This window comes from Zingiber officinale, chromosome 4A (genome assembly GCF_018446385.1).
Source record: "Zingiber officinale cultivar Zhangliang chromosome 4A, Zo_v1.1, whole genome shotgun sequence".
NCBI classification, from domain to species: domain Eukaryota; kingdom Viridiplantae; phylum Streptophyta; class Magnoliopsida; order Zingiberales; family Zingiberaceae; genus Zingiber; species Zingiber officinale.
Window position 1 is genome coordinate 22,624,902 of NC_055992.1, and position 21,440 is coordinate 22,646,341.

At 41.8% G+C, this 21,440-nt stretch overlaps 1 protein-coding gene across 1 annotated transcript in view; it reads left to right on the forward strand.

Annotated features, from left to right (window-relative positions):
• LOC121969701 (protein RETICULATA-RELATED 1, chloroplastic-like) overlaps positions 1-5,207 on the forward strand; it is a 41,345-nt gene extending 36,138 nt beyond the window's left edge. The window contains exons 6-8 of the mRNA XM_042519930.1: positions 3,046-3,110; positions 3,874-4,068; positions 4,890-5,207. Of these exons, the coding sequence (XP_042375864.1) occupies positions 3,046-3,110; positions 3,874-4,067 (259 nt within the window). The 3' untranslated portion in view covers position 4,068; positions 4,890-5,207. The remainder of the gene's footprint in view (positions 1-3,045; positions 3,111-3,873; positions 4,069-4,889) is intronic.
• Positions 5,208-21,440: the final 16,233 nt, after the last annotated feature.

Below are 21,440 nucleotides of genomic sequence, written 5' to 3' on the forward strand. Positions count from 1 at the left end.
AGATCAGCTTCTTGAGGATCCTTATGATGATTACTTAGAGTATAATCACTTAGCTAAATTACTTAGATATAACAAAAAAAACTTTACGGTGGTTATATGGCAGTTAAATGCTTTAGGGAGATACATTTTATACTATGATTAATGCCACCTTTAGATTATGGGTTATGTTGATGTTGACTAGGTAGTATAAAAGATCCACATTGGGCTACTATGCCCTCCCATGTGGTAATCTAATTTTTTTAAAGAGCAAGACATAAGTTGTCAAATACAAAGGAGTGTAATGCTATAATTCTAGCTACGGATGAGCCTGTTTGGTTTAAATGATTATAATTGAGTTGGGATATGCTCCTAACAAGCCGATGAGAGTGTATTGTGACGCCGAAATTACCATGTCCATAAGTTTAATATAGTGTTCCACGAAAGGATAAACACATGGAGATTAATTGTAATCCAATGAAATTGTCATATTCTTTATCATCAAGAGAAGGTTTCAAAAAGTGGATGCAAGTGATATGCAATCTACATATTGCATCATGTTTAGCTTGTATGCAATAGCATATGCGATCAATTTTAAAATATTTAAAAATATTTGTATTGATATTTAAAGCATTTACCATTTGCAAAGCCACTGCATAAGTTATCATTAAGGTACTGTCTATCTCTCGTGGGTAGCCTCCTCAATGCCAACATCCAGAGGGTAATTGCATGACTCGGCTATACATATGTCTTCCACATTGTCTAGGCCCATGGCTTTTTAGGACTAGGTTGCCCATAGAAATCATATGCCAATATGCGGTCACATTATGTTGTCCCTTCAAAATTCTCTTAAGTAGCTACTTATGCAGCTCATATGGGCTCTTTAGAAACCATGGTTAGTAGATTTGCTAACCATGGTTCATAATACCTTCAATCCAACTTAAGGAAGTGTGTCAAGGATCAAATTGTAAATACTAGGGATCTACTTGTAAATAATCAAATATCTTGTACTATAAGATAGAGGGAACTACTAGAGTATCAAATCCCAATTTCTTTTTTTCCCATAATTGTAGTAGTTGCCAAAAATAACCTACAGTTTGAGTGAAAATTTGAGAGTTTGAATTTGGTTCAAATTTAAAATAATATTTTACATGATTAACACCACAGGCAAAATGGCCTTTTAAATCATTTTGAAGAATCTAATTTCTTTAATTTTTTCCCAATTAGACGAGGATTGAAATTATTTTTACAACTTTCTTTCTTCCTTGTATACAATTTAAACTATCTTACCTACTTTCTATCTTCTCTCAATACTTATCTTCCCAACTTTCTATTTTGTATTAACATTGTATATACATGCTTTAGTAAAATAGACAAAGGTGTAAAATTATGATATTGGTATCGATTTCAACATCAACTTGGAATAGTACCATTTTTGTGTTATGTTGTATTGATGTGATTGGAACAGTTCACATGATTTTACCTTTTGAGTCTCTCTTAATTGTTTCATTTACTTCAATGAACAAGAATTTAATAAATTCATAATTGAATTGAAATTTGGTAGAAATCATCACAAAAAATATAGAAGACATTTATAGCATACAGCACTAGTAACTTAGTAAGATTAGCCTTTTTAATAAGAGTCTCTTCTAATTCTAGAATGTATCTTGCACGGGATGAACCTTAGTTCTTGCATCATCCAAGTGAGATCGACATCGTAATTCTCTATTACCTAGATTAGATTCTGCATATATGTATTTAAGTATGTGTGTGTTTATATAAAATCGACACTGATCTGGAGCTAAGAATCGGTAGCATGTTGGTGTTTCTTAATGGAATAAGTCATCAAGTTATAGTGCTAGTATAAGATCTATAGCACGTTAAACGATGCTTAAATTTGTTTAAATGGAAAATTATAGAAGAGCCAACTATTGGGACTCATTAACAGTTTTTTTTTTTATTATTTTGAGATTGGTTATCAGATGAGGTAGGATCTTGACAACTATCTCCTAAGGTAATGGTATTAAGGCTGGTCTGACTGTTGAATCACTTTTGAGGCAAGTTATCAAATGACTCTTTTGGAGTTTAGTTTGGTTCATTCAAGATGTTCTTTAATCTTAGGAGAAAATGACTAAATGAGTTGGTGGTTGTGACTGCTATCTCTAGCATCACTAGGGCAATCATCACTCATGGAGCTTTTTATTCTTTAAGTTGAGTCTAAGTGATGAGATTAGATTCTTGCTTTAGGAGTAAATGTTTGTGGTATCTTTTTCAGTTTGACTAGGTTTGGTATGATTGAACTTAATAATTTTTTTCTTTTGCTTAAATGTCATATATTCTCACTCGATAACCTTCTATCATTTGGCGGTGAGATCATGCAACCAAGATTGATCAAGAATTATATCGACACCGATCATGGGAAGAATAACAGACCATATTTGATCCTTATATTCTCATATATGGTGAAATATGGAACATCGTTCTATGACTGATAAAGAGGTAAAGTTATAGTGACATGGCTTAGGTGTTAATTGTATTCTAGGGATTGCATTCGTGCAATTTCCACAATAAGTTTACAAGACTTACCTTTATAGTTTATAAATGAATGAAAGAGGTGTGTTATACATATAGCGATAGTGTTACCTTTCTTGAGCCATCTTCAGCCTTATCAACTGCCACACAATGTTCCAAATTATTATCAGATCTGATAGATTTTCTTCATGATTTTTTAGTTTATGTAATTTAGCTAATGTTTGCTCAATATAATCTTGAAAAGAATATATTTTACTTTCCATGTGATTTCTTAGGTTATGTCTGAGTTCTCAAGCGTAGTTCTGAGATGAATTCCTTAATGTGTTTCTACTTTCTAATTTTGGGTTATTTACTTTATATGCAGCAAGTAAAGCTTTGAAGAGTTTGCTTTTTTCTTTGCTCTTCCAAATTAATTTTTTATGTAGTATAGTGTGTAATGGTTTCCTAATTTTTTTTTACACTGACGATATGGTGATGCAGTGAATCTTGGGCAATGTTACATCTTCTCTGTTAACTTCTATTTTTGTCAATATCCAGGAGTGTAAAGAAATCAGATGAAGATATACCAGTTCCACCTCTGGTCAAAAGTGCAGTTCTTTGGGGTATGTGATCAACTACTAATCCCTGTCAGTTCTCCTATATATTTGTTTCTTGAAGTTGATACGATGAAGACGTTTTACATTGATTTTTCTTTGACTTTAAGGTTCCAATCAACAGGTTTTGATCGTGTTGACCAGATTTGATGTTCAGGCCGAACAAATTGATTGGGTTGGGCAAGTCAACTGGGAAATTAGTCAGGATGGCAGGTCTGGTGATCAAATCAGGTGGGTAGGTTAGTTGGGCTGGTCGAATCTGACAGGTTAGTTTAGTTGGGTTGGGTGGTGTATGTTACTTTGCCTGGACGGATTAGTGGAGCTAGTCGAGGCAGTTAGGCTACAGTGGAGTTAGATGGAACAGTTTGGCAGATTGGAGCAGTTAGCTTTAATGAGGCAATTAGGACAGATACGACATTAGGCTGGTTATGGTAATCAGGTCAGTTAGGTCTGATGGATTGGTCAGGTAGATTGTACAAGTAAAATAAGTAAGATAAATTCTTTGTATATTTTTTATTATGCAAACTATTCATTATCTATTCCTTGTAATAATCATACTAAAAACACTATTAGACTGATCTTCAATTTGTGAATAAGATCATTATTTATCTATAAATTTCATATGTACGAGTTATTTCTTCTATCTTGAAATAAATTAATTTGTGTTAACAGTAGTTAAATATTCAAATTGACCTCTTCAGCTGTTATGATATGCTGTCTATGAAAATAAATCTGTGGGAATCCTATACCTGACAAATTCTTTGCAATTTAGGTGTCTTTCTGGCAATATCTTCCAATACTCGTTATCAGATTATTAATGGACTAGAGCGAGTTGTTGAGGCATCACCAGTTGCCAAACGTGTGCCTCCTGTGGCTATGGCTTTCACTGTTGGGGTCCGATTTGCCAACAACATCTACGGAGGCATGCAATTTGTGGACTGGGCTCGATGGAGTGGTGTTCAATGAGGTATTTGCATGAACTTCAACTCAATTTTTAAATAAAAGCAAGTACAGAAATGGCAGCTGCAAATTATAGGAATTATATCAAGTTATTATTGTACGATACCTCTGTTGCATTTCGTTTTCTAACTGGTTAACTCTCCTTGTTCTCTTGCGTCGTCTTTTGCTTCCGTAGCTTTTTCTCTTTCTTTTTGTTTTTTAAGTTTTTCCCGTTTCATCATTATTTGGATTATTTAAGTTTGCTTGCAGTCTCTTTTTTTTTTAACTACTTTGTGCTGTATTCTAAAATGAATATGGCCTCAGCAAATATCTGTATGACTCCAAAATAAGAAGACATGTCACTAGAAATTTGTCTCGAACACTTTCCATTACAGCATTTTTGATGAAATCTCATTTTAAAATAAAAACTGTTAAATGAGAGAAAATTAGTTAAGTTGATACAGACACATGAATTTTATAATTAGGTGAGAGTTGAATCAATTAGAGTTGAAAGTGTGAAGGGTAGTTGAAACCTAAGAAATTACAAGTTTGTCTAATAAAAAGTACTTTCATTAATCTAAATGTACTAGTGATATAATATTGAATAGAGACCAATTAGACATCTAAGATCTATGTATCCAGCCCCAGATAGTTGTAAAGACAGACAAGAGCATACAAATACTCGAACACTACAAGCTTCAATTCTGCTACTTGAATTTTTTTTGGGCATATCGAAGTAAAAGCTCATTTGCTACTATCCCCTCTTCATGTTACTAGTTTGGAATCTTTTTGGCTATGAGCTAGGTATGTTCAAATTTAACTCACTTATGGTTGACCTAATTTTTGCAGGATCCATAGGATATTGATGTTGCATTGTAAAATTTGCTGTGTCGCGTTGCTGGAATTGCTCGTTTGATGCTGTTTAATTTAGCGCGATAAAACAACATTGATTCAGTTCAGAAGAAAAAGCAACTAGTCGACTTAATCGTCATCTAGCTAGATAGTGCCGTCAATGTGGTTGAAAAAATTACAGTTTTTCTTATATTTTTCCTTGTATTAACTGTGAATGGTAGGATTCCTGTTGATCTTATCCTGTTTTTAGATTATTCTATTGACTATTTCGAAATTTCAAGATTATTCTTTATTGAAATGTATTTAGTGCACTCAGTATCTCTAGAAGATGCTTCAATGTTCTATGCACTTCTTTCGAAAGTAAATACAGGCTTCTAAGATCGCTTTACTACTGATCCAGTGGATAAAATCATTCTGTATCATTAAAGGCTAAAGAATGAGGTAAAAGTTTGCTTGCTCTTAATATTTCTGTCAATCTATTTTTAGGTCAATATAAGGAGGGTGGTTATTAACTATTAGTACGGATAATCAAAATATGAGAAGATATGCTTAGACGCATTAAATTTTGATCATAAAATTTTATATGGTAATATTTTATATCTCAATCCTAGTATCGTGAGGATGAGATAAAAATTGATTATGGTGGTAAAAGATGAATACGCTTGTCCCCAGTACCTCTGCTAACTTATCTCAGGGATAATACGGAGAGGTATTTATCTCGATTTTGTCGAGATAAATAGTGATTAGCACATAAGGAAGGTATTTATCTCGATTTTGTCGAGATTCGAACCCTAGATCTCATAATGATAACATCTCATATGCTAGCCACTAGATCATCCTGAGAGGATGAGGTCTATCCAAAGAAATGATTTAAGTATTTAAGTGGAGGTTTCTCTCCTCGTCCTCTACCTAGGAATGTAAACGAGTCGAACTGAGCCGAACAGTATTAGGCTCGAGCTCAGCTCGTTTAAGTTATATTCGGGCTCGAGCTCGGCTCGAGCTCGAATCGAGCTTTTATCATAAGGCTCGAGCTCGGCTCGTTATTAGCTCGATTATCAAAGTTAACGAGTCTAACTCGTTAAGCGAGCTCGGGCTCGTTTAGAGCTTGTTTTTGGCTCGTTTTAGAGCTCGTTTTTGGCTCATTTTAAAGCTCATTTAAAGACTCGTTTTAGAGCTCGTTTTTTGAGCTCGTTTTAGAGTTCATTTTTTGACTCGGTTTAAGGCTAGTTTTTTTGGCTTGCGAGCCTATAAACGAACATGTTCGCGAGCTCACGAGCCGAATATCCTTAAGCTCGAGCTCGGCTCGATAAGATAAACGAACGAACTCGAACGAGCTTTTTACCGAATTGAGCTCCGAATAACTCGCGAACCGTTTGGTTCATTTACATAACTACCTCTACCTATACAACATTTGTTTTCAATCTCTCTATCTCAATATGTATTGTTTATTGGCTATCTCTATCTCAATATATATTATTTATTAGTAATATGAACCCGAGTGATATCAACTTGCTAAATATGCTAAATATATATAGAAAATTTTAAAATAATAAATAAATTTATATTATTAAATTCAATAACTAATTAAATAAATTTAAAATATAAAAATTATAAACAATCAAATAATTTGAATTAGAGTTTAATAACATTTAATTTAATAAATTAAGTTGAATTCAAATTCAAATTAAGCTCAACATTTAAATAATTATTTTAATAACATAATCCATTTTTAGGATCGGATTTATTTGGATCCGTTATCATATCAAATATGTTTAAAAATCATAAAATTGACCCAATCAGTCATTCATGATTCCTTGTGTTACTCAGACAACCCATTAGTTAAACTATAAATGGGTCGGACCCAACAAAGTCATTCATCGGGCCGACCCTATCACGATCCTGTTGGATCGATTCTAATATCTTCTATTCGACTCGAGGGATCTGCATCTCACGTTCCTCACCCATTCGCCTTTTGTGTTCTTGCGGAGAGAATTCGATTTGAGGTCTTGCCGCGCAAACTCAGGTAGATTCATCGTCATGTTTTGAGATTGTTTCAGAATTAGGGTTTGTGTTCTTGAGTTGTTCCGACCTATTCAGTCGCTGACAGCACCCACGGCAACCTACGGGTTAATTTTCTATTTAATTTCGTTATTGTTATGGATATGTGAGTCGTAACGGAGACTGCTCCCAGATGGAATTGTGATTAGATGACAGAATAGAGACTTTGTTTTCGAAAAATGAGATGAAAAAAAAACGTTGTGAGATGGGGTTCCTCAAAATTTCCAAAGACATTAAGATCAGTTTATGACGAATTAATTGTGGAAAGACACCTTTATTTCTTTTTTTTTACCTGGTGCTAGTCTTGATGCTCTTCTTGGTTTTTGTTTGCTGTTTCATTCTCAATTGGAGGTTAGAGACAGGGTAGTCAAATCATCCTCCAACACATTTATCCCAACACTTACAATTGTTCATGTGGATTGTGATGGCAAAAGTGACTACACTCGCCCCCAGCGCCCTCAGCAATTCGTCACAGGACCAACATGGAGGAGGTAAATCATGGATGACTACTAATCTTTGGAATAGGGCCTGACACAGGAGAGAGGTGTTCATGCGGATTGTGATGGAACCTATAATAGTCACTTGTTTTTCTCTCCAGGCTTCAAAGTTATCTGCACAATAGTTGACACCAATTTACATCGTGCATTTAAAGTGATATTCTATTCTGCTCATCTATAGAGAAGTGTTCTTTTATTTCATGGATCACCAAGAGTGTATGTTCTGCATGTGAATTGTGTTTCTTTTGCAAACTTTATATCATTGAAAATTTGGATATGCTAGCATATCTATTCAGCTTTAATGGGTTTGGGAAAATATAAAATCTCTGCAAGCTTACATTATACAACAGATCCCCAGTTGGGTTTGATAATATTATGAAATCTCAGTATTTTTTATTTGTGGATTTCATATAATACCTTTTCTGGTTTTCTATGTCTCTTATGTACTATAAAAATAAATTATGATACAATACTAAAATCTGTACAGAATAAAGGATGACTGAAGTAGTTGTCAACACTGATCCTGGAAAAAAGAGGCATTTGCCTTCATGGATGGAAAGGTCAAACTCTGTGAATGAAACAGGCAACTATTGTGAAACAAATGGATGTTCAAAAGAAACTTTGCGGCAAAAGACGAAATCCTCGCCCTCAGGGCCCCTACCGATCGGACCCACGATCATTGTGAGAAAGGTAAATCGCAGCACCCAAGCTAACATGGGACGGACCGGGTGGGATACAGGGATAGGGGATTTATTCCTCCGTTGCCACTAAGTTTCGATCCGGCGACCTCTTTACGGCAACTTTCGTCCCATGCCATCTCGAATGACCCACGGGGTTTTCAAAGAAACTTGACATGCTGGATGGTGGTTTTCAAAGAAACTCAATTGCCAAAACCCAGAAAAATAAACCAACGGATGACGTTCGTACTTTAAGTGAACCTGAAACTGTTGAAAGTAACAAAGCTGCACAAAGAAAGACAAAAACAAGTAAAATAAACGTAGCCAAAGATAATTCCTTGTCTAAATATGGAACGACTAAAACAAATACTGAGGAAGATATGGGAACTCTAACAAAAGTGGCTTATGGGATTGCTGCAAAGACTAAAGTTAGAAAATCTAGAAGGCAAAAATGTGATGAAGTTGCTTGCCCTCCAGCGAATGACAATGAAATAGGAATCACAGTTGACGATTTGGTGCGCATTGCAGAAGAGGTATTTATGACTTTATGTTTTTTCTTGTAGGTATTGATTGGTTGTGCATGCCTATCCTATTATTTGCATAAGTTTTTTTCAAGCAATTTATAGTAGTCATATTGTTGAACCATTTAATCTCATCAAGCATGTTAATTTATGGAAAATTACTAGATTTGGTTATCCCTAGTTAGTCCTCTATAATCTTACTATTATAATTTAGAATATGCATCCCTTGGTCTTGCATGATTACAAGTAGGTCACCAAAACTTCTACATGTAGATTTGAGCTTAACATTTATACTTTCACATGTCTCATTAACCAAAACAATCTTATTTGCAAACAACATGCAACATAGTAACGCACCTTGGATATATCTAGTGAGTTCATCCATGACTAGTGTAAAAAAATATGAACTTACAATTGATGCTTGATGTAACCCTATCTTTATAGGAAACGTTTAAGTTAATCCTTTAAGAGTCTTCACTTTTATTATTATATTCTCATATATATCCTTAATTATTTTAATATACACTACGCTAATAATTTTTTTTAATTCTCCATATAATTTCCTTCAGGACTTATCATAAGTTTTTTTAGGTCAATGAACACCATGTGTAAGCTTTGCCTCTTTTCCCATAACTTTATTGTTGACCTTTCATGCATGATTCCAAATTGACTTTTGGTCATCTTGTTCTCCTTAATCGGTTTTCTAGCACTCTTTCTCAAAGTTTTATAATATGACTCATTAGGTTAATGCCTCTATAATTAGTATAATTTTGTGTGTTTCCTTTTTTATATAGGGGGACTGTTAGAGTGTATTATACTAAAAGTCTAGCTTTTGTAAACATTTATTTTTGAAATAAAGGAATCACAATGGTCAATGTCTACATTTATTTGCTAAATGTAATTTGTTCAATTAATTTATATTGTAGATAACATGGTGTGTAATGTCACACACAGAAGATCATGTTATCAGCTATTTATAAATTATAAACAGTTGCTCGCGACTAAGATGGAAAGGAACAAACCATTGGAATAGTCGTAGTGTAATTAAGTATTAGTTTATCTTGACTAATAAATTACACTAGTACACTCTAAGTGTATTGAGTAGGACCATTTTAGGTAAGTTCTTTTTATACCGACTTTATAAAAGAACTAGACCTTGGTTATTATGGAAGTGTGTGCTCTTAATCCTAATATAATAACAAGCACATATATTTAGTATTTATTTCTTTAACTTATCAAAGGGTGAGATTTATCTCGATAAATCAATAGGCCCGATAAGTTGGGAAATGATACTACTTATAGTGTGTGTTGTTGATTATAGAAGGAATCTGTGTCCTAGTTATCTAGGTTGAGAATGTCCCCAAGAGGAGCTCATAAGGATTGTCATGTTAATCCCTGCAGGTGGACATAGTCTGACATGACGATGAAGTTGAGTGGTACTACTCACGGAGATAGATATTAATTTAGTGAGTTGTCAGTAACTTACTTAATTAGTGGACATTCGTTATCTTAAACACAGGGAGACTAACACACTCATAATAAGAAGGATCCCATAATGTAATTTGGGATTGGTGCGGTAGTGCGGTAATAACTCTCTAGTGGAATGAGTTATTATCGATGAACTTGAGTTGTGTGTTCGGGGCGAACACGGGATACTCAAGCTCATCGGAAGGTCAAAACCAATTTCTCCTCTAGGTCCCTGTCATAGCTTCATTAAAGCCTCAAGTCCATCCAAAGAAAAGCCCATCTTAGTGTCCAAGAAGGGGGCCGGCCCAATGCTTGGTGACCGAGCAAGGGCCGGCCACATCCACTTCTATAGGGGTCGGCCCTATTGCTTGGTGACCAAGCATGTAGGGGCCGGCCAAGATTAATTCAAATAAGAGGGGCGTTTTGAATTTTTTAAAATCTTCTCTTTGTAGAAAACTACAAGTTTTAAAAGAGAGATTTTAAATTTAAAAACATTCCTTTTTTTTTTAATTAGGTCATATGTTTTAAAAGAGAATTTAAAAGTTTTAAAACTTTTCTTTTTTAACCATCTTCATGGTTGAAGGAAAAAAGGAAGAGAAGTTTTAAAATTTAAATTTTCTATCACCATGTTAAAAAAGGAAATTTTATAAGAGAAGTTTTAAATTTTAAAACATGGTTTTAATTTTTAAAACTTTCCTTTTTTAACTCCCACTTTAGGAAATTAGGAGAGAGTTTGTAAAATTTTATAACAGCTTATAAAATTTTATTAAAAATTTTATTTTTCCTTTTTCCCTTGATGAGGTGGTCGGCCACCTTGCTTGGTGCCCAAGCAAGGGGCCGGCCATAATTAAAATAAAAAAATCATCACAAAATTAATGTTGGTGATTGATTCAATCAAGAGGAAAGAAAAGGAAAAATAAAAAGGAAAAACTAGAGGATGATTTTATTTTTTGTAAAAAGTTTTTTCTTATTTGCCTTGGGCAAGTAATACAAAAGAGGGGGTGAGGAGGCCTCATGAGACACATCTCTTATTCTCTTGCTTGGAGACTCTCTTGGTGTGGCCCGCCCTCTCCCTTCTCTTTTCTCTTTTGCTCTCTTCTTTTTGGTGGTGGTGGTGGCCGGATTTTAGAAGAAGAGGAAGAAGCTTTTGGGTGGTGTTCATCTTGGAGGATCGTCGCCCACACGACGTCCAAGGCGAGACGAGGAATACGGCAGAAGATCTCGAGGTTATTAGCTTACAAAGAGAAGGTATAACTAGTAATTTTCTTCCGCATCATACTAGTTATTTTCTTGGTAAGAATTCTAAATACAAGAGGCAATTAGATCTAGTTTTTCGAATTAGTTTTTCGAGTTTGTGTTTTCTTCTTTTTCGAATTTGTGATTCGATTATTCTTTTTGTTTAACCTAGAGTTATTTAAGGAAATTAAATATTAGCTTTCCTTAAAAGGTTTTGTCTAGGCGGTGGTGGTTGCTCCCATATCCAAGAAGGTCATGTGCCTCGCTATGTAGTCCTGGAAGCCAATTTTGGAAATTAATATTTAATGGAATTAATAACATAGGTGGATTTGAATCAATAGTGTTAAGTTCCGCTTGCGATTTAAATCTAAACTATTAAGAACAAATAAGTTAAATTTGGAATCAATGATGTTAAGTTCCATCTGCGATTCCTAATTTAACTTCTAAAGAACACAATAGGTTATTTAAGGAAAGGTTCGACACTTGTACAAAATTTTTGTACAGTGGAACCAGTACGTTTTCCTAGGACTAACCAACAGGGACTACCCTCCACTAATTTGGCTTTTTTTTTTGTTTTCAATATTAGATTGAACAACTTCACAAGTTATTTAATATCCTACTTCCCTAGGCACTTTCATACCTCCATAGGAATATCATTTGATCCAACTACTTTTCCATTTTGTATCCCATTTAACGTCAAATTGACTAGCATATAAACTTCTTTAAGCATATTAAGCACATACTTTTTTTATGAGATATAAATGTCTTTAGCAACTTCTATATCATAAAAGGACTTTAGATTGCTTAAATCTTCGCTTAAAATTGTCGTGAAGGATAAATTTTATCCTTGTGATTTTGCAATGTCATCATTAGTAAGTAATCTTATGTTGAAGTCAGGAGTCTCCACATTAGTCTCAAATGCATAAGTGCAATGGGAAAGGAATCTAGCACGAGTGGTAAGACTTCACACTCAAGGGAGGTGACTTTGTTTGTTGGTTTTGCCGGTACCTAGCATGCGAGGGAATCAATGTTAAGCACCGGGAAGGTAGATGAGGTTTTTGTTGTTCGCCAAATAATCCTTCAACCTTTTCTAATTAGATTTTACTACGATTTTGATTATCTTGAAGCGATTTTGACCAAGTTCGTAAAAGAGATTTTTGATATAAAAATGATTTATATATAGATTTTTTGTCTGAGTTGAATCCATTTAATTTTTACATGTTGTAGTTGCCACTCAATGCCTACTATAACAACACTAGAATAAGGGCATTTTCGGTAGGATAAATATGATGTGCTGCTCTTTCGACTCTTACAGGCAAGGAGATATTCATATAATTAAAAATGTCCTTTTAATTTTTGCCCTACAAGAATATTCCTCCTATTTGTTCAACCAGTGCATTTTATGTAATGCTTTGGATCACTTTAAATGTGAGATGAGCCATAGCATCTGTATGACAAAGTGTCATAGGCAGAGAGATCTCGCTCCTTAGTCGATCCCCATTGGTTGTGAATATCATCAACATAATGATCTCCTACTAATTGGCGTTCCATCAATCACCACCATCACAGGCCGTTGATTGCTCCATCATTAGAAATATAAAGAGGCATTGGCAGTAGCTCAAGGGGCGAGCAGAAGCTTGAGATAGTCTAATGCTTTCAGGGCTGCTCTTATCTTCTATAGGGCTAATGCTTTCAGGGTCCCTTTTTTCAATTAACAGGACATCATTTATAAGTCTCTTTTACCACTGCATTTCTGCTTATTACTGAATTACTTTCACCATCCATTGCAGTTATGTAAATGCTGATAGGCAGAGACAACTTGAATGCTTAACTTCAAAGGAACAATTGCAGACACATCCTTCAATCTCTTCAGTTTCCAGCGCATGCAGTCCCCACCTGGTTTCTGAATCCAACAAAACCCTATCCAGATGCACTGAAATGCCAACTTCGAATCATTCCGCTTGCCATTTGTTCGAGGCAAAGAGTTCTGAATCTGAAACTTCAGCAGCAAATGTCCCCCAAACAGGAGATTCTGCCCAGAATATGTTGGATCTCCTTTTGGGTCCTCTCCTGAAGAAACCTAAATCTGAAGACTATGAAACAGCAACATTTGCCAAAGAACATATTGCCTTCAGCTATACAACTATCAAGCCATCCACCACAAGAAAGGAAATCTGGAAAAATGATGCAGTTCTGACAAAAAAGAAGAGCAGTTTGAGGGATAGGGTGGCTGATCCTGTCCGAGCACTGAGTCGACAGACGTTGGGGACGTGGCACGCTCCGCTGTCTCCGACTGGTGGCGTAGCTTCTCCGGCGAACCTGCAAAGAAGCCGAGCCGGGAGGGGTTTCCCGGCAACGGCCCTCCGACGCTCAAGTCAGGCAACGAGAGAGGCAGCGTAATATGGCTACAGTAAAGATTTGTGCATACCTTCGTCAACGTCTGGGGTCCTTATATAGGACCCCGGGGAAGCGCGGGCATGCTTCTCCAAACATACCTTAACGAGCTTGTGACAGAAAAGTACCTCTGGCGCCATTCCGCAATCGTCCGAGCATATCCTGGATATGACGGTGGAAGTTTCCACCGTATGATCCTGTGTACGGCTCGGCCGACAACTCTGCTGTTTGTCGGCGACAGACGTCTCGAGGATGATGTTATCCCCTGCCTCCTTTGTCCTCTTACGCTTCTTGTCTGTTCCGGGCCGAGCAATTAAGCCGCTCGGCGGGCATATCACTCTGCCTCGGTTGTATGCTCGGATGAGATTGCTCCTGCCTGACTTTGTTGTCTTGTGCCCCGGCCGAACGAACAGCCCGATCTGCCCTGAAACCATTTTACCTTGAGCATTGGAAACCCGACTCCTAGTCGGGTTGTCTTTTATTCCACGGGGGATTCCAGGCCGATCGGCCTACTTCGTCCGGTCAGTCGGCCAGAAATGTCCGGTCGGTTATGTCTCAGGGTTGAATCTCCTGACCTTTGACCTCCACATGTCGTTGACCTTCCGCCCACGAGGGTCCCCCATCCTTATCACTGGATCACATGCCTCCCCTTCAAGTCTAGTCAAAGGAAGCTCGAAGTCCGACTGACTGGACTATGAGTTTGGTCGAGCGACATTCACTTTGCCGCTCCTGAAAGTGTATTTCCGATCGGCTCTAGGAGGTCCCCAGACGGCGCCAATTTGATCCTGTCCGAGCGCTGAGTCGACGGACGCTGGGGATGTGGCACGCTCCGCTGTCTTCGACTGGTGGCGTAGCTTCTCCGGCGAACCTGCAAAGAAGCCGAGCCGGGAGGGGTTTCCCGGTGACGACCCTCCGACGCTCAAGTCAAGCAACGAGAGAGGTAGCATAATGTGGATACAGTAAAGATTTGCGCATACCTTCGTCGACGTCTGGGGTCCTTATATAGGACCCCGGGGAAGCGCGGGCACGCTTCTCGATGCGTGCACGCTTTCCCAAACATACCTTAACGAGCCTGTGACAGAAAAGTACCTCTGGCGCCATTCCGCAATCGTCCAAGCATATCCCAGATGTGACGGTGGAAGCTTCCACCATATGATCCTCCGATCGATCGGCCAGAAATGTCCGGTCGGTTATGTCTCAGGGTTGAATCTCCTGACCTTTGACCTCCACGTGTCGTTGACCTTCCCCCACGAGGGTCCCCCGTCCTTATCACCGGATCACATGCCTCCCCTTCAAGTCTAGTCGAAGAAGGCTCTAAGTCCGACTGACTGGACTATGAGTTTGGTCGAGCGACATTCACTTTGCCGCTCCTGAAAGTGTATTTCCGATCGGCTCTAGGAGGCCCCTTCGGCCGATCGGTGAGTTGATGGCTATGCCTTGTAGTTTTGATTTCCATTCGCTGCTTGTTGCGCTATTGTTTTGGGGGCGGTCGGAGTCGTCGGGTCTCCTCAGAATTCGTGCCAATCCTCATTAAGCTGCCCACGCGCGAATAATGGCGCTCATTAAATGCCGCCCAATCGCTGATCACCACCTGGCAAGTCCGCCGACATCGTACGGCGAGGGCATCAGCTTCGATTGGACAAGCGTCGGTTCAAATCCGACGGTCCGATGTCATCGCTCCTCTCGATGACCTGGATCGGACGGTTGTGGTGGACCAAGCCCGGAGTTTATGAAGCGCCGACGCAGGTTTCTCTTCCATCGTTCCTGCCTTCATGCCTTTGGTGCTTCCTCCCGTGTTCAGCTTCCTGACATTCACTTGTCTCGGTGCTCCGACGAACTTCCGCCCCCTCCTTCATGCTTCGCTCCCAGTAAGCCTTCTCCTATCTTTGCTTTCTTCCGTTTTCTCCCTTCTGGTGGCCTTCACACCCATTCGATATAGTTTCGATCCTCTCCGTCAACCCTTTCATTTTTCTTTCCTTGGTCCTTCCTTCCTCGCTACTGTTCCGGCGATGACTAGCACCTCGCAACCTTCTGATCCTCCTCCTGGCCTATGGTATATGACCATGGTAAGCCGGTTTGACGAGACTGACGCGGGACGCTTCCTTAACGAATTTGAACTCCCTCCTGACCATAGACTAGTTTTAGCCACCTCTTCCGATCGGCCCCACAATCCGCCGATCGACACTGTTTGCTTCTTCCGCGACCAATTCGTGGCCGGTTTATGCTTCCCTCTACATTCTTTTATCCGGGAGGTTTGTAATTATTTCTGCATCCCGCTCGGCCAACTTATCCCCAACTCTTTTAGGTTGCTGTGCGGCGTAGTAATCCTTTTCAAGCTGCACGGCATTCCCTTTGTCCCCAAAGTTTTCCATTACTTTTACTATCCCAAACAGTCCGAGTTGGGTACTTTCCTCTTCCAATCGCGGATCGGCCTCGTCTTCTTCAATAAGATGCCTACCTCGAACAAGCACTCGAAGGAAAATTATTTTTACCTTCGCTTTCCCGAACTGCCATCCTTTCGCACCCAATGGCAGACCACCGTGCCGAGCCCGCCTGACCTCGGTAAATACAAGAGCCAGCCGAATTATCTTCATGCAGCCAATCTACTGGCCGGCCAGAGGTTCAGTATCGATAAACTACTTCACGAGGGGGTGTTATACATATTCGGCTTGAGCCCGATCCGAACGAAGCTTCCGAGCAACATGGGTAAGCACTTTCCTTGTCCTTTTTTCTTCTGTTATGCAGCTGACATCATGTGGCACGCCAAGGTTGCTGATCGGCTGAAGTTGAAGGCTGCCGAAATTGAGGCGGTGGCAGCCAAGGAGATGACCGATCGAGGCATCGAGCCGGTCGGCTCGCATGAGGGCGAAAGCGGAGGAACTCCAACTGAGGCCCGAGAGTCTGCCGCTCAGGTCCCTGCAACTGGAGCGGCTGGGGATGCTATCTCTTTGGCCGGTCAACAGCCTACGTCAGAGGACGCGGAGCGGTCGGCAGGCGATTCCCCACTAATAATACGCAAGCGACGCCGGACGGCCATTGCGCATGTGGAGCCGATGATTGGGCCAGTCGACACCCCCTTAGAGGCAATCAACCTGATACCCGCCGCACATAAGGCCATCTCGTCTAATCGGACTCCCTCCCAGCTCGACCAGCCAGCAGTTTCAATTGGGGCGCAACCCGTTAGTTCTTTGCCCTGGGTTCGCCTTCGGCTCAAGCGCTCGGACATTATTTCTGCGCCGCTCAGTGAGTCATCCAGCCGAGCCGTTTCTTCCCAATCCGATCCGAGCGGTCGTCAAGTGATCAAGTTCGTCCTCCGTCTTCCCACCGAGGAGTTCCTTTTGGCGGCGGATCAACCTACTGCTCCCGAGCATCAAGTTACCATCCGAGGGCCGCTTGCCAAGACGTGGGAAGATGCGAGGGCTCGAGTTGCCCTGATGACTCCCGGTCAGCTAGCGGACAGCCATATGCAGCAAGCCACCGGGGTATGTTTTTTAACACGCTATTACGACGACTTCACCAGGTTCCTGACATTATCCCATCCGAACGCAGCAATGGGTGGAGAACATTGCGGTCAGCAATCGTCTAGCCGAACTGGAGGAGGAGTTGAAGAAACTCTAAATTTCTGGAGGGGCGCCGACTGAGGGGCCCTCGTATACTACGCTTAGGTCCGAGCTGACCCAGATAGAAAAACTGCTAGCGACCGAGCGACACAAGTCTTCCGGCCTGGAAACCAGGGTAGCTGGACTCGAAGTCCAAGTCAAGTCCCATGACCACCAGATCACTGTGGCCACCAACAGAAAAAATAGGGCGTTGTTGATCTGGACGCGATGAAGGTGCAGGTCCGAGCACTAGAGCAACGCGTTACAGAATTGACTGACCTGCTATCTGCTGAGAAAGAGAGCTAATCTGCCACTGAAGCTAAATTATAGGCAGATAAGAAAGATCTCCAAGGAGCTCTCGACGCCTCCCGAGCGACACTAAAGGAATACCAGGACGGAGAACCTGACCGCTTCAAGGTGATGAAACAGAACTACCTTCGATCGGACGCATTTGGTGACAAGTTTAGCAATCGGCTAGTTCTATCCTTCGAAGGGGCCATCCGGGCGACAACTGTTTACCTGAAGGCCAAGGGCCATCTCCCTGAGGATACCTCTATCCCTCCTCAAGACATGACCGGCCTGCTGGAAGCTGTTCCGGAGTCCATCTTCGAGCCCATAGAGTGAGGAGCGCCTTTGTTCTTTGTCTGTTTCGTCTTCTTTGTCTGCCTACCGTTCGGCATGTTACTGTTATCTGTTTTGTTTTTTGCACTTCTAGACAATTAATCAATATCAAAAACTTATTTTTGTTGCTACTGTTTGAGCCCATACTTTCCGGGCAACATTCATTAGTGTGCTCCCGGTCGGCGAACAATTGAATGTAACTTGGAACGCCAACTTTTGCTCTGTTAGTCCTTCTTTTGGTGCTCCTTGTGACTGCGTTATCCAGTTAACCTTTCTCCCGTATGGCATTTCTTACCTCGGTCGATCGGTCAAACGACTTCTTACTATGCCTGGTCTCTCTTAACTTCTCAACTTCGTCGCCCGGTCTAACGACTTTCCATTTTACATGGAATTTCCGCTAGCAACTCGTTGAAGTGCTCTTGCGAGGCGCTGTCTCGACTGCGGGGTTTATAGTCGCCGGCCGGATCGACTTTAGGATTTAACGTCGATACTCGACGGTCTTCTGACCGGGGGGTTTATAGTCGCCGGTTCGACTCTAGGGTTTAACGTCGGAGCTCGACGGTCTTTAAGCCGGAGGGTTTATAGTCGCCGGTTCAACTCTAGGGTTTAACGTCGGAGCTCGACGGTCTTCCGACCGGGGGGTTTATAGTCGCCGGTTCGACTCTAGGGTTTAACGTCGGAGCTCGACGGTCTTCAAGCCAGAGGGTTTATAGTCGCCGGTTCGACTCTAGGGTTTAACGTCGGAGCTCGATGGTCTTCAAGCCAGAGGATTTATAGTCACCGGTTCGACTCTAGGGTTTAACGTCGGAGCTCGATGGTCTTCCGACCGGGGGGGTTATAGTCGTCGATTCGACTCTAGGGTTTAACGTCGGAGCTCGACGGTCTTCAAGCCGGAGGGTTTATAGTCGCTGGTTCGACTCTAAGATTTAACGTCGCTGCTCGACGGTCTTCAAGCTGGAGGGTTTATAGTCGCCGGTTCGACTCTAGGGTTTAACGTCGGAGCTCGACGGTCTTCCGACCAGGGGGTTTATAGTCGCCGGTTCAACTCTAGAGTTTAACGTCACCGCTCGACGGTCTTCAAGCCGGGGGTTTATAGTCGTCGGTCCGACTCTAGAGTTTAACGTCGCCGCTCGACGGTCTTCAAGCCGGGGGTTTATAGTCGCCGGTCCGACTCTAGAGTTTAACATCGCCGCTCGACGGTCTTCAGGCCAGGGGGTTTATAGTCGCCAGTTCGACTTTAGAGTTTAACGTCGCCGCTTGACGGTCTTCAGGCCGGGAGGTTTATAGTCGCCGGTTCGACTCTAGAGTTTAACGTCGCCGCTCGACGGTCTTCGGGCCGGGGGGTTTATAGTCGTCGGTTCGACTCTAGGGTTTAACGTCGGAGCTCGACGATCTTCAGGACGGGGGGTTTATAGTCGCCGGTTCGACTCTAGGGTTTAACGTCGGAGCTCGACGGTCTTCAATAATGAGCTTATAGCTCGGATAATATACGCCCGGTTGAACGGCACGGGGTCTTCACCATCGAGCATTTGGCTAGGATATTATACACCCGGCCGAACGGCACGGGGTCTTCACCATCGAGTATTTGGCTCGGATAATATACGTCCGGCCGAACGACACGGGGTCTTCACCATCGAGCATTTGGCTCAAATATTATACGCCCGGCCGAATGGCATGGGGTCTTCACCATCGAGCATTTGGCTCGGATAATATACGCCCGGCCGAACGACACGGGGTCTTCACCATCGAGCATTTGGCTCGGATAATATACGCCCGGCCGAACGACACGGGGTCTTCACCATGCCTTTATACAGCTATCTGATGGGCGCACAATGCTCATGCCTTTGCTTTGTTCTTATAACTTTCATTCCTGCAGCCAAAATATACATCTGAACAGAATATTCATGAAAATATGTTACATCGACGCACCTTTCATCCGGCCCGATAGGGTTAGAGGTGGTTTGCGCTCCATGGCCTATCCAGCCGTCGTCCATCCTCATCCTCCAAGTAGTAGGCTCCAGATCGGAGCTTCTTGACGACCTTGAAGGGTCCCGCCCAGGGAGCCTCCAGCTTGCCTACGTCCCCGATCGGCTTCACTTTCTTCCAGACCAAGTCGCCCACCTGGAATGCTCGGGGTAATCACGCGGCGGTTGTAGTTCTGCTTCATTCTCTGCCTGTAGGTCATCAGCCGGACGGATGCTTTGGCTCACTCCTCGTCGATCAAGTCCAATTCTAGTTGCCTTCGCTCGGAATTATCCTCGTCGTAATTCTGGATCCGGATGGACTCTACGCCGACTTCGACTGGGACGACCGCCTCGCCTCCATACACCAGGTGGAACGGTGTTACTCCCGTTCCCTCCTTAGGGGTCGTGCGGATGGCCCATAAGACTCCCGGCAGCTCATCCACCCAGCTTCCTCCCATGTGGTCGAGCCGAGCCCGAAGAATTCAGAGTATCTCCCGGTTGGCTACTTCGGCTTGACCATTGCTTTGGGGATACGCCACAGACGTGAAGTGCTGCTCGATGTCATATCCCTTGCACCATTTCTCGAGCTGATTTCTGACGAACTGTCGTCCGTTGTCCGACACGAGCCGAAGCGGAATGTCGAACCGACAGATGATGTTTTGCCAGATGAATTTCTTGACCATGTGCTCGGTTATCTTGGTCAATGGCTCAGCCTCCACCCACTTGGAGAAGTAATCAACTGCCACCAACAGGAACTTCTGTTGTCCGGTCGCCATAGGGAAAGGTCCTACGATATCCATGCCCCACTGGTCGAATGGGCAGGACACTGTGGACGCTTTCATTTCTTCCGTCGGCCTATGAGAACTACTATGGTACTTCTGACAAGAAAGGCATGAGGCGACAGTCTGAGCGGCGTCCTCATGCAGAGTTGGCCAGAAGTATCCAGCCAGCAGGATCCTCCTAGCCAAAGACCGGCCGCCCGGATGACCTCCGCAAGATCATTGGTGTACCTCTTGGAGAATGTACTCGGCGTCTTCCAAACTGACGCACTTCAGCAGAGGTCGGGAGAACGCCTTTTTGTAAAGTTGATCTCCGATGAGCGTGAACCGGTCTGCTCTCCTCCTCAGTAGCTGAGCTTCTTCCCGATTGGACGGCGTGGCACCTGAGCGCAGAAACTCCATGATGGTTGTTCTCCAATCGCTCGGGAATGCGATGCCTTCCATCCGGTCTATGTGTGCTACCAAGAATACTTGCTCGATTGGTTGCTGGATGACGACCGGCGATATCGAGCTTGCGAGCTTGGCTAATTCATCTGCCGCCTGGTTCTCCGCTCGGGGTATCTTCTGGACCACCACCTCGGTGAAGCTAGTCTTGAGTTTTTTAAAGGCGTCCGCGTACAACCTAAGTCTTGCATTGTTTATCTCGAAGGCACCCATGAGCTATTGAGCGGCTAGTTGGGAATCTGAGTGAATCACCACCCGGCTGGCTCCCACATGTCGTGCAGCCTGCAGTCC